Source organism: Columba livia, chromosome 15 (genome assembly GCF_036013475.1).
Source record: "Columba livia isolate bColLiv1 breed racing homer chromosome 15, bColLiv1.pat.W.v2, whole genome shotgun sequence".
In the NCBI taxonomy this organism is placed as follows: Eukaryota; Metazoa; Chordata; class Aves; order Columbiformes; family Columbidae; genus Columba; species Columba livia.
In genome coordinates, this window is record NC_088616.1 from 13728762 (window position 1) to 13743869 (window position 15108).

Here is a 15108-nt window from a genome sequence, read left to right on the forward strand (position 1 = left end):
ATGAATAAATTCTGTGTGTTTGCTACAAGCAGAGAGGATAAAGGCTGTTGTGTTACCGTCCTGCTTGTCTCAGTTGCTCAATGGATATGAACTGCCCTGAAAAACAACCGCTTCTGTACCAGCTTTGTGTATTTCTCTGCTATATTTGCTATATCAGCTGGAGTGTCTGGGATGTGGTTACTCTGCAAGTATTGCCATTGTGGGTGGCTTGGGATTGAGTTTCCAAGCAAGAAGATTCAGATAAACAGTTGCTTTGAGGTGAAAATTACAGAGTTCATGTTACACCCACCTCTTGAATTTGTAACTGACTAGTCACCCTGAAAATCTGATTCTAGGAACTCAGCATGTCCTGTCAGGAGCAGAATAATACCACAGAAACCCTGGCCAGTTTGATTAACTTCTCAGGAATGTATCTGGAGTAAGTAATATTTTCTGGGCTCTTTAGGTAATTATTTCAAACCTTGAATCTGTGAATGAAGGCTGTAAACAGTTCTCAGGGAGACAGAGAAAGGCATGAAATGCACTAAATAAGTAATGGATTCTGACCTGTTCGGTGATGTGTAACGTGCATAAGTGTCTGTTTTGGCCGCACAGGAGGAGTGAGCTGCAAAGGGAGCAATCGGATCTCTCCATGAAGTGACACAGGTCAAAATGGCAAACCTTAAATAGCTACAAGCTCGCTCAGCCCGTGGACAGATCAGCAACGGCTACAACTTGGCCAAATTGCTTCCTGAGTAAGTAGGATGCCTCTTGCTGAGTTTAATGACATCTCATTGCAGTTTCCATAGCACAGACCCCGTCCTGTGCTGTCCCTGGCCACACTGTTCTCCAGCATATCACTGTGCTCTGCAAATCCCGCTGTGACAGCCCGGCCTGGGCTGCAGCCGGTTCATCCAGCCACATCCCGTTACAACCATTATATTATCCAGTGAGGAGGTTTTTGAAGGTTCTTATAGAAAATGGAGGAGACATGTTGTGCTGTGACATGTCCTGATAGCAACCCACGGCGAGCCCTGCGTGCCGTGGGTCGGCAGGAGGGAATTGTCTGCTAAGCAGGATGTTTGCCTTTGGTGTGGGCTCAGTTTCTTGCTCTGACACGGATTTCTTCATCATCTTAAGGTGATACTAAGAGTCCAGCCTTCCTGCCTGAAGGGATGATGGGGACCATGACTGTTTCAGATCGGAAAACGTTCTTCAGATAGGGAGCAAATCACCCCTGGGTGAGGACACCAGTAAAACCCACAGCCTGACCTCTCACCATGGGCTGTGACTACCATGGTCTCACCGTGGGCAATCAGCAGCTTTGTTAGCAGGTCTGCAGGGCCTTCACCGTGGTGTTTGATGAAGTGGAGTGGATGAGAGGGGGCTCTGCCATTCCTCCTCCCCTTGTTGCCCTTTTTCCCAGCAAGAGATAGGACAAAATTACTTCAAGTTGCGCCAGGGGAGGTTGAGGTTGGATATTGGGAACAATTTCTTCCCCAAAGGGCTGTTGGGCATTGGAACAGGCTGCCCAGGGCAGTGCTGGAGTCACCATCCCTGGAGGGTTGAACAGACAGAGATGAGGTTCTCAAGGACATGGGGCAGTGCCAGGGGTGGGGGAACGGGTGGACTTGATGATCTTGAGTCTCTTTTCCAACCAAAATGATTCTATGGTTCCGTATACTGTACCTCAGCCTCAGAAAGAATGACCACAGCAATTAGATGCCCACTCAAAGTGTCATGCAGAATTTTAGGAAATATTTTTACAAATCTAATCCCCAGTTAACTACACTTGGAGGATCCCACCAGCTGGACGGTGCTGGCCAGGGTCTGCGCTGGTGCTGAGGGAGCTGCTCCCATCGCCTTGTCCAGGACAGACCTCAGAGCGGTGGGGTGGCAGGGAGGTGATGGCACAATGAGACGTAATTACTGCCCTCCCCCAAAAAAAAGCTCATTACCAAATCAATGTGTGTATGAGACATGAAGCAGTTGAGACAGAAACAATTAATCACCCCTGCGCTTAGCAAAAATTATCTTCAGCTCCTAGGATTGGGTGGAATCCACATGTTGAATCCTCTTTTTAGCATTTCCTAAGCATGGCTTTCAAATGCAGGCCCCTAAATACACATTTTAAACAAAACCACTAATTTCTGTTGAAATGCTGTGAGCATTGGAGGTGCTGGAGCAAGGTGGGTAGACATATGGCAGCCCTCACTGGTGAGAAACTGCAGGGGCAATGGGAAAGTTCATCTTCTCATCTTAATTAAGCTGCACACAGACTCCCTGACAGCAAAGGGGCATCCAGAAGCTCAAGACCCTATAATTTATTTAGGTTTTCTCGTGTTTTCATGTGTTTTTTCTTCCCTACATGATTTAGAAGATATTCCACTCCTTTAGAGAAGGCCTTAGCCTTTTTCCCACTAGGTGCCATGGAGCAAGCTCACGCATGATTTATACGGAATTAATGTGTTTTTTTCAGTAAATCCAAGGTTTCTCCATCACTCTATTGTGCCTCACCCCCAAATTCACTGGTGGTTTCTCTGGTCCAGTTTCTCAAGTTACAGATTCAGGGGCTAAAGGAATAATTCTTACTGGTTCCTGTTAGGAAAATAAATAAATAAATAAGCCTCTAAGATTTTTGGCCATAGGTGATTATAGTTTCCGCAGCTGAATAAACCAGTGTCCCATAACTGACACAGGATAATGGGTTTAATAAATAGCTATGATTAAGTCTGATGTTATTTTTAAATAATTCCAAAAACTGTTACTCTAATCCCTCCGCGGCTGGCAGACAGGATGCTGCTTAGAAGTTAAAATTAGTTCCTGAATGTTCAGCCTGGTGTGGAGTTACCGGCTCTCCAGGGCTGTGCTGGTTTGCTGGGGCTCCCGCTTACACCAGCTGCCTCGGGCACATTCAGGGCTGGTTTGGGGAGTGGAAAGGGGATCCCCTGACCCCGCTCCTGCCTCCTCTCCTTCCCAGGGCTCAGTCACATCGGTGGGAGCTCCCCCAGCTCCAGCCCCACTGACGGCACCATTGGTTGGTGTTACGCTTCACAGCGTTACCCGCTTTACAAGCTGTCTTCCCGCACAGCAATTCCCTTGTCCTTCATTCCCAGGGAATTCCCAGCTCTGCCAGGCCTCTTTATCAATAAATATAGATCTCTGCTGTATAATAGCAATGTGACTTTTTCTTCTTTTTCATTCAGCAGTTACCTTTCTGAGTGAGTGATCCCATTTTTTGGCTGGAAAAAGGCACCGAAGAACAGTTTGCTTTGAAAAGCACCGCACAGGGGGACAAATTTTCTACTCTGTGTAACCTCCTCAAAGGATTGGGCATGAACAGTCTATTTGTTCAACCAAATAAAAACTTGATAACTTGAACTATGGTGGCAGGAATGGAGATGTCCCACAGAGTTGTCCCACAGTGCAGCAGGCGAGCACGGCAGAACTGGTATTTATCAAACCCACTTTAACGGGCAAAATTCCCAGGCATTAGGGGGAAAAATTAAGCTGCCTTTAAGAAAGGCTTCCCTCCTCTTGGTGCCACCCCATCACAGAGCCCCACTGTGTCCCTGTGTCAAGGAAACGGCCTCAAGTTGCACCAGGGGAGGTTTAGATGGACCTTGGGAACAATTTCTTCCTGGAAGGAGCTGCTGGGCATTGGAACAGGCTGCCCAGGGCAGTGCTGGAGTCGCCATCCCTGGAGGGCTGGACAGACAGAGATGAGGTTCTCAGGGACATGGGGTAATGCCAGGGGTCGGTTAATGTTTGGACTCGATGATCTTGAGGGTTTCTTGCAACCGAAATGATTCTGTGATTCTATGACTAGGGACCAGTTTGCTTTGACCTGTGGTAACTGCCGGCAACACCAGCTATGATGTCGCACTCCCACCCACCCTCCACGACACCTCTCCTCCTTGTCTACCGCTCAAACAATTGCGTGGCCACAGCAGCAGTTGTTTTAACCAAAATGTTGTTTTAACCAAATTAGTGTTTCCATGTGTTGCTTTCACTTTGAATGAGCTGCTTGAACTGATGCAGCCCCACAGCTCCCCAGCTGCAAAGGAGCAGGGAGAGGAAAGCAGAGGAGGGGGAGAAAAACCAGGACTGCTTTTTTGAGGCTGCTACACTAAATTAAGGGAAACAACAAGCTGCACCTTGAGCCTTGGAAAATCCAGCTGTGGAGATGGGCTTTGCCACTGACTCTGCAATAAGATGTGGATAACAATAAATCCCTCCCCCCACCGTCTGCGTGTCCTGATGAGATAGAGTGTAAAGGATGGGGACTGTCACTTATTATGTGATTGTTTAGTGCCTGGCACAATGCAGCTCTGATCTCGACTCAAATCCGCGGCTGCTGCATGAACAATAGGACTGAAATGAATCTCATGGCTGGTGGCAGGGAAGTGGCCATGGACTGACATCTCCTCCCTGGGAGGAGCCGGGGGGTCGTGCACCGGGAAGATGCATCCCAACCAAAAAAGGAGGAATTTCCAGGCTCCATCCCTGCCACACCCGGGAACTGCCCCGCATCCACCAGCAGGTACCTCGGCAGCTGGTTCAGGAAATCACACAGATATTTCCTTGGTGTTTCTGTAACAAATAAGTAAAATTAATTTGTTGGTGTTAATGGACTACATTAGAGCTAACAGATCCAAGGGGCTGTCTGAGCGCAGGCGTTCAAGGGGGCTGGCAGGAGCCGCTGCCTTCGCTCGCTCTCTGCCAGGTGAAGTTCTCCTTTCACAGAAGGTTTGCTCGGACCAGCTGCTGTGGCTGTGCAACCTCCCGCGATGGAGCCGGGGCCGTTCCTGCCTCATCTAACCCTGCGCAGAGACGTCACGTACCAACGTCTTTCCTGACCAGCACCTTTCTCCACATGCACTGAGGGTAAACCGACTAAAGAAACACGAAAAAAACAGAGGAAGAGCAACGAGTGCTTTTGTCTCAGGGTTTAAAACTGGAATTTTTAACTCTGCCACCAGTGTAAATAGCCATCCCAGTGGGAGCAAGAGGTGCAGGGTGGCCGGGTGGGAGAGAGCAGCCGCACAGAAAACCTCTAATCTGGAACCGCAGCTTTTCATACCTGTCACGACGTGGATTTTCAGCTTGAGCACACAAGGCTGAGCTCAGGGGACACTGTCATGTAGATTTAAGGTTTTATCTCCTTTCCTCTCCATTAGCTGTGATACCCTCTTATTATGCTGAAAACCGAAATGTGGGGCTTTTTTTTCGTGCTCCAGCGGTTGTTCCTTTTCCCATTCGGCAAATATCGATCTGCCCGTGTCCTCAGCGCGGGTCGAACTCAGCCCCACTCATCCTCTGCCGGCTCATGGGGCCACGTGCTCGGCAGTGCCACCTCTCATGCCATCAGTGACCGAAGAGGGGTTGATCATCAATTTGCACGTGTGTTTTTCTCTCCCCATCCTCTCCCTCCCTGCGCTGGCAGTGACAGGGGACTGAACAGGATGGGTCTGATTGCACTTGGCAGGTGGAGAGGGAATGGAAAGGGCAGAGAGGAAAAAGAGCAGCCCGGGATAGGGATCAACTCCTCACAGCCTTGTTGCACATTCACGTCCCACAGCACTTGGGCAAGAGAGCTCTACAGGCTGCTGTTGGGGCTGGCTGAGCAGGAGGCAGCCCCCACTTCTCTCGGGGCTTCATGTTAAGCCAATTTAATTAAATTGCTTGGAAAGGTTGCAAGGACTCATCTATTTCAGCTTGAGCCAGGCCTGTTTTGACTTAGCATTGGCTGATTAGGAATTAGCCGAAACAAACCGCTCAGAAAGCAAAATTAGAGGGTGCACACTAACTTTTGCACCAGATTAAGTTGAATTAAAAAGCAATTGAAATGTAATTTTCCTCTCTCAAGCAGCCAAGAAACAAGATAATGCAACTGATGGCACTTGAAGCTTAAAAAGACAGCATCTAGGATTAGCACAACTGGCTTTTTAATGCCCACAAACAACAGATTTATCTGAACGCCTTCTCTCAAACCTCCCCCCATCACCTTCCACACAAAGCTTCGTACAACTTGTTTCATTTGCCCTGAAAGGCAGGATTGGTAGGGCCCTGGGATTTGAATCCAGGACTTAAAGCAGCCTGGGTATCGCATAGTGTGTTTCCATAGGTATTTTCATGCTGGAAGGTGCCTCACAGAGAACTGGTTGTTCCATGTCACACACATAATTTGGTTTGAAATGGCTCCAGTGCTGCTCCCACCCGCCTTTCCGCAGCAATCCCAGGCTCCTGCTCTGAATTACTGTGCAGAAAAAGATGTCAAGTGATTTAAAATTGGGTTTTAATTAAATATTTTAATAGCTGCTTTCCCTACCCATTGGGCAAACTACTCCTCTCCCCATCGGCTGGACCAGGCTGGCACCTCTGTGTGCACGGAGGGGTACAGGGTGGGTTTTATGGGGCTTTGCTAAAAAGGGCGATGGCTTGGAGGGCTTGTAAAAGCAGGATTGCTTCAGCACTTCAGAGTGCCCAGAGCTGTAGCCAAGCCCCGCTGCAAGGGGTTGTTTTGAGGGCAGGGACGCTGCGGTCCACGTTGGCCAGAGCGGTGGAGGACAAGCTGTGCAGGCAGCTCCAGCATGGAACTGGCGTTAGGGCACTGTAAATGCAAACGATCTCTTGACGAAAGGTGATGGAGACTGTGATAGACACATACCATACTGTGATAAGAGATGCCCAGCAGCTGCTGGCCAAAATCTAAAGGACTCATGGAGATAATAGGTCCCTGCTGGGCTCCCACCTGTGCCAACCAGCAGCTCAGTGCCTGCTCCTGCTCCACGTCTCTTAATCCTGTCTCATCCCACTTGCAACCTCCACTCAGCTGGTCCCCACTAACCTAAGGCGGCTGCTCCCCTGGTCTGTATCCCCACCTTCCCGTGACCTGGTCAAAAACCAGGCATCCCCGGCCTGCCCATCCCCTGTACTCCTCATTCCCTGTGCACAGACAGGAAGGCAGCACCCAGACTGTTCCCTACATCATGGGACATTGTAGGGGCACAGCCTGTCAGCTCCCACCAAGGGTCTGGCCACAAAAAAGGCCAAAGCGGACAAAGTGTAAATGCATGGAGGAGATGGGGATGGTGAGCAGCATGGCCCAGGAGGGAGAACATCACCTTCCATCCTCCTCCAGCTGCATCCAGTTGGCCATGGAGCAGCTGGGGATAATGGGGAGGCTGGTCTGGGGAGAGCCAATCATGGGGGAAAACGAGGGGGTACGTGGCTCCATGGGGGCAATAAAAGAGCCAGTTGAGGGCACTGAGGTATGAGAGAGTTGAGGTGAGTGGGTTTTCTTTTTTTTTTTTTTTTTTTTTTTTTTTTTTGGGGTGTTTGGTTGTTTCCTTTTTCTGCTGAAAAAGCTCTTAAGGCTTGCTCTTGGTCTTGTGTGTATTTCTGTGGTTCTCTTGCTAGGAGAGGTTTATAAATTATTTTTATCTGTTCCTATTTAATGTTTTTTACCTGGCAATCCATACCAGTAGTGGGGTTTCCTTAGTTGGACTTGTTCACTTTGTGCCAGTGCGTCTGACCTTGTGTCTTTCCTTTTGGGGTGTCTCTGGTGTAGGAAGCCAAGCTGGGCTGTGTGCTGGGGTGAGAGGGTAGGCTTGGATGTGGCTGCTTGTCCTTAAATTGGAGCTTAAGCTGATGCTTTTGGAGGAAAGAGGCTTTGGCAGGTTTGGGCTCTGTCTAAGTAAATGTAAAAGCCCTGGGATCAGAACCAGAGGAGGGTGGTGTTGCTGTGACTATGAGAATTGCTGTGTTTGGTGTCCTCATGGGCTTGCAGCAGCTGTAACTTCTGTTGCCTGGATGTTAAGTTGTAGTTTGTGGTTTCACTTAGGTCATTGTCTCATCTGTGGCATGTGAGGGTGCTATGGAGCTCTGCTTGGGGCAGGGAGCTCCAGCATCTCATGTGCTGGGGACGACATGCGTAGTATGGGCTGTCGGTGGGGGTGTAGGGGGTCCCAGACCCCTCTGTGGATGTTGCTGTGCAGTTGTGACCTGATGCTGCTCTGTCCTGAACCCCAAAGGCACGTGAAGTTTTCTGGCTGTCACCTCTCTCAAAGCTGTCAAGATGCCGGTTTTGGCCAAGCAGAGTGAGCGGATGAGGCAGTTCAAGAACAAGGGCAAGAACGCAGCTGTAAGTACCCACCTGTGCCAGCCCCTTGGGACAGCGTTGGAGCCCATGGGAGAGTCTGTCTGTTGGCAGGAGGTGATGTGAAGGTTTCTGGAAGGCAATTATCCCCAGACCTACCTGTATGGGGGGGCTCTGCCAGCAGGGATGCTCAGTGAGCTTTTGAGATGTGGTGTGGAGCTGGCTGGGCTGGGAGGAATGCAGTGGCACAGGCAAGGGGGACATGAGTTCTGGGTGGGTGACTCTGAGCTGTATTGATGAAGGTGCTGGAGAAGGGAGATGGTTTAGCTCCAGCCTGCTGAGCTCTTGGCAGCGGCTATCCCTGTGTGGAGGGGGCTAGTGTGGGATGTCAGCCCGCAGGATCTGTCATCTTGCTTTAAGCCAGTAGAGGAGACAAGGGTTTGCCTTTCAGGTTCAGCAAATCTACTTTTAAAATAATCCACTGGTTGCTGGTTCACCCAGTAGCCCATGTCCTTGGGAGGGACTGAGAGGCTTCTCTCTCTCCCATCTCCCACACAACCCTTCAGGCCATAGCAAGGAGCTGCCTGGGAGCGAATGCTGGTACTGCACCCATTGTGTAGGACACTTGGGGCAGAGGGTTGAGTGAGCTCCTTGGGGACCTGGGTGACGTGACACTGGTGGCATGGTGCCTTCTCCTCTCCAGGACCTGCGGAGGCAGAGGGTGGAGGTGAATGTTGAGCTGCGAAAGGCCAAGAAGGATGAGCAGATCCTGAAGCGCAGGAACATCTCGTTCAGTCTGATGGAAGAGAACCTCTCTCCAGAAGACAAAAGAAATGAGGTGAGTGCTGGGTGCTCTGCACCTGGGCAGGATCAGTGCTGCAGATTGTGCAGTCAGTGTCATCTCCGCCTTGGACCACTACTAAGTGCAGCTCAAGTGACCTGGGTTAAATGGCCAGTGCTGTTCCTGATCACCATGTCTGGTGTTGGAGTGGTTTAGACTCACCAGCCCTTTTCCTGGACATGATGTCCCATGTGGCTTGCCTCAATGACAGGTAGAGCAGGCTGGTGTTCTGGCTTGCTGGGAGCTGGCAAAGCTCCTGTCTGGTTCCCTGTGTAGTGGGGAGTAATTACTGGGCTCACAGGGCCATTGTGGTGTGTCAGTGACTCCTTCTGTGCTTGATTATAAGGATTAGTTGCCTCGAAGGCTTTTGTGGATTCTCTGCCTCCTCTCGAAACTGCATTGCATAAAGAACAGACATTGCTCAGATGTGAAGTGGTGACTGACTTGGGTCTAGACGGCTGATGGGCTACAGAGATTAAACCAAAGGGAGCCCTGGCTTGTTCTCTGACTCTGAATCACTCTCTGTGACAGATTGTTCAGTTCTCCTTGGAGGAAATTGTTGAAGCTGTGAATGGGAGCAATGAGGAGCTGCAGCTGCAGGCCACGCAGGCCGCCAGGTATGCTGAGGGAGCTGTGGTGCATCCTGCCAGCAGAAGGCATTTCTTCCTGGTTGAAGAGGTGCCAAAGTGGGAAGGAGCTCAGCAACCTGAACTGCCCTGAGGAACCTCAGCTGGTGCTGGGTTTGTGCCCTGTGTGCCTTGCTTAGCTCTGTCACGGTCCTGGGCAGGGACCTGTGTGGTTGGACCCAACCAAGGGCTTGGCTGTGGCTCCTGGATCTTCTCCCTGTGCTGGGGCAGAGACCACATTGGTCTCCACAAGAAATCAGGTGCTGAAGGCTTGGTCAGGACAAGGACTGGAGAGCCTGGCTCTGCAAGAGTCAATGCTGAGCAGGCCTGTCCACAGCTAGGGGGGGTTGGAGGGAACACAGGGTGCCACCATCACCCAGCTGGTGGCAGGGATGTCTCTTGAGCAGGATTATGGTCTGCCATGGCACTGCATGGTTTATTGTGTGTTGTCCTTTCTTGCAGGAGAATGCTGTCCAGGCAGAAAGAACCCCCCATCAATCAGATCATCAATCTGGGGATCATCCCCAGGCTGGTTGAGTTCCTGACCTGTGCTGACAATGCTTCTCTGCAGTTTGAGGCAGCCTGGGCACTGACTAACATTGCTGCTGGCAACTCTGACCACACCAAGGCAGTGGTGGAGGGAGGTGCCATCCCAGCCTTCATCTCCCTCCTATCCTCCCCACACATGCACATCAGCGAGCAGTCTGTGTGGGCCCTGGGCAACATTGCGGGTAAGTGGAGGTCTCCAGGCATGTGGAGGATCACTGCCCAGGTCCTGGGGAGCTGGTGGTGTTGATGCTCCTCAAGATAGCTTTGTCTCCAAGCTGCTGCCCCTCTTGAAACCCTTCAGTCCTTTCACATGGCCTTAGAGCCTGCGATGGTTCTGCAAGAGGGTTTTGGCCTCAGCCAAGTGCGAGGTTCCATCCTGCTGGGATGGTCTAACCCACTAGTGTTGTCAGTAGTGAGAACAGAATGGGTTATGTCTGGTTAACCCAACACAAACTAGCCATGATGGCACTCCAGTCTACCTCGTAAATCCTCCCCACTGGAAGATACTTAATGGTGTGTGGCTGGTGAGGAAGCCCAAATCACCCAGCCCTGGCTGGTGCCTGCAGGTCTGGGTGCTGTTTGTTGACTGTCTTGTGACTTGGGCAGATGCAATAAATGACCATTTTTCTATCTGTACAGGTGATGGTGCCCTATACAGAGATGCTCTTATCAATTGCAGTGTGGTTCCTCCCTTGCTGGCTCTGGTGTCACCTGTAACTCCAGTAAATAACCTTCATTTTCTTGACTTAGCAGCTCTTAATCACTTGGGTACTGGGTGAATGGTGGTCTGTCATCTGCCTTATGAACAACAACCTGTTTGTATAATTGAATGAGACCATGTCCTAAACGGCTTTTAATGACCCTGTCTGTGAGCCATATACAAAGCTGGGGATGCCAAGGAGAGAATCTTCAATGTGGTGTCTTCTAGTCTTAGCTTTCCTACCCAGCTTCAACCATCTCAAGCTAGGAATTGGATGAAACTGGTGCAAGGTAGACTTGCGTATGTGTGTAGAAGGGCTGAACTTGCCCTTCCAGCTTTTTCCTGCTTCTTTTTGAGTAGCTCTAAGCTGCTGGATTGTTCTACTCACTCTACCTGTTTCATCTGTCTTCTTCAAATAAGCCTCAGCCCTTATTAAGAAGGCTGCTTGATAACATCTCTGAGCTGTGGGGACCAGAAGCAGGGTGCTACTTCTTCCTCACTTGGTACTACAGTGAGGATCTTATACCTCCCTTGTGTTTCAGGTTGGGTTCCTGAGGAACATCACATGGACACTGTCAAACCTCTGTAGGAACAAGAACCCCTACCCTCCTCTGGATGCGGTGAATAAGATTCTGCCCGTCCTCATCTGCCTCATGGAACATGAGGACAAGGAAATAATTTCTGACTCCTGCTGGGCTGTTTCCTATCTGACCGATGGTTCCAACGATCGCATCCAAATTGTTCTGGATACAGGGATTCTCCCAAGGGTGGTGGAACTCATGGCTAGCCCGGAGTTGATCATTATGGTAGGAAACAATCTTCAGTCTCTTTTCCCTTGATGTAGGAACATCTGAGTGGGGGGGGTGGCGGGGAAGTGTGTGTCCTTACTCTGGCTACCATGGCCTGCTGTCTCCTCAGACTGCACTACTATCTTGTTGGTCAAGCCTCTACTCTCTGTTCCAGCTCGCTGTGGCTTGTAGGCTGGATAGACTGTAAAGCTGCTTAGAACAAAATAGGAGGCTGATGGGTCTGTAAATAAAACAGTAATCACCCATGATGCTTTCCTTATTTGAAGGATCAAGCACTTAGTGAGGGATCTCGCTAGACTTTCTGGTGTGTATCCCTCAAGGTAAGAATTCTCATCTCTTCTAATCTCTGTCTAGACTCCAGCTCTTCGTGCCATTGGGAATGTGGTCACAGGGACTGATGAGCAGACCCAGGCAGCTATTGACGCTGGTGTCTTGGCTGTCCTGCCCTGTCTCCTGCGACATGCAAAGCCAACTATACAGAAGGAAGCAGCGTGGACACTCAGTAACATTGCAGCAGGGCCTTGCCAGCAGATCCAGCAACTCATCACCTGTGGATTGTTGCCACCTCTGGTGGAGCTGCTTGATAAGGTAAAGGGTGGGTGCAGCACTGCAGGAACAATGCTGAAGTTCATGAGGTCTGCGATGCCTTATTTGTGAAGCACTCAGTGTGTGCCTGCCTGAGCAACCTGTTTCAAAGCTGTTGATCCTTGTAACAGCCTGGGCACTTAGACTTGTCAGTACACATGCATGAAATCAGGGGTCAGTGTCCACCCACCCTGAAAGATCTAGGGAAGGTGGGTCAGTCCAAACTGAACATGGAGAAGTGATTATCCTCACCTTGCACTGATCTTGGAGTGATGTTAAAGCCTGGGAGAGTCTTTGTGCTGCTCTTCCAGGGGGACTTCAAAGCTCAGAAGGAAGCTGTGTGGGCTGTGGCCAACTTCACAACAGGAGGCACTGTGGAACAGATGGTGGAGCTTGTCCGGTCTGGAGTCCTCAAACCTCTGCTCAACCTGCTCTTGGCCAAGGACAGCAAAACTATCCTGATCATCCTGGATACCATTTCAAATCTCTTCTTGGTAAGATCTGCTATTTCTTGCATTCTTTCACCAGAAAATCAGCAAGATGTGAGCCCTTGTGTGGCTGGAACAGTTCCTACAGCAGCTACTGATGTGTGGGAGTAAGAGTTACACTTCACATTGTCTAACTTGTTCTTTGGACATCCTCAGATTGTCCAAAGGGCTTGATGAGATTGAGTTCCCAAAGTGTTCCTCTTCACCTGCTGTGACTTTAGTCTCCTTCTGGAAAGTAAAGTCCTGCTGTGACTCTTGTTGCCTTCCTGGAAAGGAAATGAGGTTGTGTATGTGAATTTCTAAGCTGGACGGAGGTGAAGGTCTGGCAGACATGCAACTGCAGAAAAATGAAGTGGTTCTGGGGATATTTTTACTCCCTTCTAGCTGATGTCTATGTGCCTCTTACTTAAAAGCCTGTTCCTTGTAGCACCTTCAAACCAGTGAAATGGCTTTTGCAAAAGAAATTGTGGGTGGCAGGTCACACCTGCTGCTTCTCAGAGTATGGATGTAACTGAGCAGGGTTGGGCCAGCTTGTCTAGTTGGCACTTGAGCCACTGTGCAGTAATCCCAGCAGGGACTGGTTAGCTGCATCCCTGGGACTGGGTAGGGACTGTGTCCTTAGACTTTAGATCAGGCTCTTACAGTAAAGACCATCTTGTACCCTGTTACTACTGTGATGTGATATTTTTCCTGTGTGGTTATCTGATGTCACAGGCAGCTGAGAAGCTGGGAGAGACAGACAGGTTGTGTCTGCTGGTGGAGGAGCTTGATGGTTTGGAGAAAATTGAAGCCTTGCAAACCCACGAGAACAACACGGTCTACCGAGCTGCACTGAATATCATAGAGAAATACTTTTCTGGTGAGGTATGTGAGCTCTTGCTGTTTCTCATCTGAAAATATGAAGATATTAGACAGTGGAATGAGGCATAGACTTTAAGGAAGCTGAAATGGGATGCTGGAAGAAACCTCTACATGACTAGAGTAGTCCTTCAAGCTTGTTCTAGTTGCTTTTAAAGGTCTGTAAAAGAAGCTCCGAGTTGTCAGCTCATGAGTTGCACAACAGCTATAGATGCCTTGATAGCGTCTTGCTGCTGGAATTTAAACCAGCATCAGCTGGAGTTACTGCAGTTGCTGATCTGAATACCAAATGTGGAGAAGTTTCCTCCTCTGGAGCTGAGCTAGCTCGTCAGTATGAGTGGAAGCCTCCTACTCAGCTGATAACCATGCTCAGGTTCCATCTGGATTACTTGACCCTTCTTATGCTAATGAACTTATGGAAAAAGTGTACAGGACACAAGCAGCAGTTGCAAGAGTCTTGTCTTAGAGTGAAGCTGATCTCTCCTGCTGCTGTAATAAGCTGTTTGGGGTGCTGTTTTAACAAGAATGAAACAGTAAGCTGCTGGGGGGGAAAAAAAGGCAAACTCTGGTACAAAAAGCTTCTGTTTAAGATACAGAAACTTTAACTGAAGGCTCTCAATTTTATTATAGGAAAATCCAGATCTGGAGCCTGGGACTGGCCAAGATGGACTGTATGATTTCTCAGTGAAGAAGCAAGACTTCAACTTCTGAAGATGAAGCACTGTATGGCTCTGAACTGGTGGGTGGAGATGTCCTGGGTCAAGCTCAGGCATCCAAACCAAGAGGAGCAAAGATACAATCTTTTTACTTCTGAAACTTATCAATAAATTGCACTTCTGGCTTTGTACTTCTTGCCCTGGATATTTTTTCCCCTCTCAAACTGATGTTGGAAAAAAGGTCTATAGTGTTTGTGTAGTGTCTAAGGCCCTGCAGGAATGTTTTCTGGGTGGAAAGTGCAACCAGAAACTCTCTCTGCACTGTATTAAGCTGCTGGAGAGCTGGATGTTACCATCAAATCCAGCTCGGCCTCTGTGCTTGTGCTGAAGTTTCTAGGCTAGACTTGGAGTGGGTGAACCTCTGAATCGCTGTTCAAGAGGTGTTTCACCTTCCACTTGGGAGGAGATGCTCCTAGCAGAGCAGTTGGCCAGGGGAAGGTGGGTCACTGTCACCTGTGTGTCCTAATCCACCCCCTGTGGAAGTATTGGGTTCTGGACAAAGAAGCTGCTGAGTTAAATGCTGGTCCTTTGGCAGCAAAGCTGTGTTGGGGACAGCTATTGCATGGGAGCTGTAGCTTCCCAGATGCTGAGCCCAGCCTGGAGCCCGTTGATCCAGAGCTGCCCTTTGATATCAAACCTGTCTCTCAGGTTTCCATGGCTCTTCCCTCTCTCCCAGCCCTCCAGCTTTGGTCTCTAGCTGCAGGCTGAGCAGAAGGTGAGGATGGAATTGATGTGGCTCTTGAGTCCAGTCCTGTGTCTATCCCTACAGCTATAGGTACTGCTCTGCTAGTGGATGCACTGCACAAATATGCTGCAGGTCCCTAACAAGCTGCTGGATGCTGCTCCACCCTTGTAA

The 15108-nt window shown here is 49.6% G+C and overlaps 1 protein-coding gene across 12 annotated transcripts in view; it reads left to right on the plus strand.

The window, feature by feature from the left end:
• KPNA7 (karyopherin subunit alpha 7) overlaps positions 1 to 14383 on the plus strand; it is a 51280-nt gene extending 36897 nt beyond the window's left edge. For 7 of the 12 annotated variants that reach the window (XM_065031369.1, XM_065031362.1, XM_065031363.1 and 4 more), the window contains 12 exons: positions 336 to 418; positions 595 to 734; positions 3186 to 8125; positions 8784 to 8918; positions 9453 to 9538; positions 10010 to 10278; positions 10736 to 10818; positions 11339 to 11602; positions 11960 to 12193; positions 12502 to 12684; positions 13393 to 13542; positions 14167 to 14383. In XM_065031369.1, coding sequence (XP_064887441.1) covers positions 8060 to 8125; positions 8784 to 8918; positions 9453 to 9538; positions 10010 to 10278; positions 10736 to 10818; positions 11339 to 11602; positions 11960 to 12193; positions 12502 to 12684; positions 13393 to 13542; positions 14167 to 14247 — 1551 coding nt within the window. In that variant the 5' untranslated portion in view covers positions 336 to 418; positions 595 to 734; positions 3186 to 8059 and the 3' untranslated portion in view covers positions 14248 to 14383. Of the gene's footprint in view, positions 1 to 335; positions 419 to 594; positions 735 to 3185; positions 8126 to 8783; positions 8919 to 9452; positions 9539 to 9619; positions 9808 to 10009; positions 10279 to 10735; positions 10819 to 11338; positions 11603 to 11959; positions 12194 to 12501; positions 12685 to 13392; positions 13543 to 14166 lie in introns of those variants that run through there. The other 5 variants (XM_065031361.1, XM_065031360.1, XM_065031371.1 and 2 more) reach the window with 5 other exon arrangements.
• Positions 14384 to 15108: the final 725 nt, after the last annotated feature.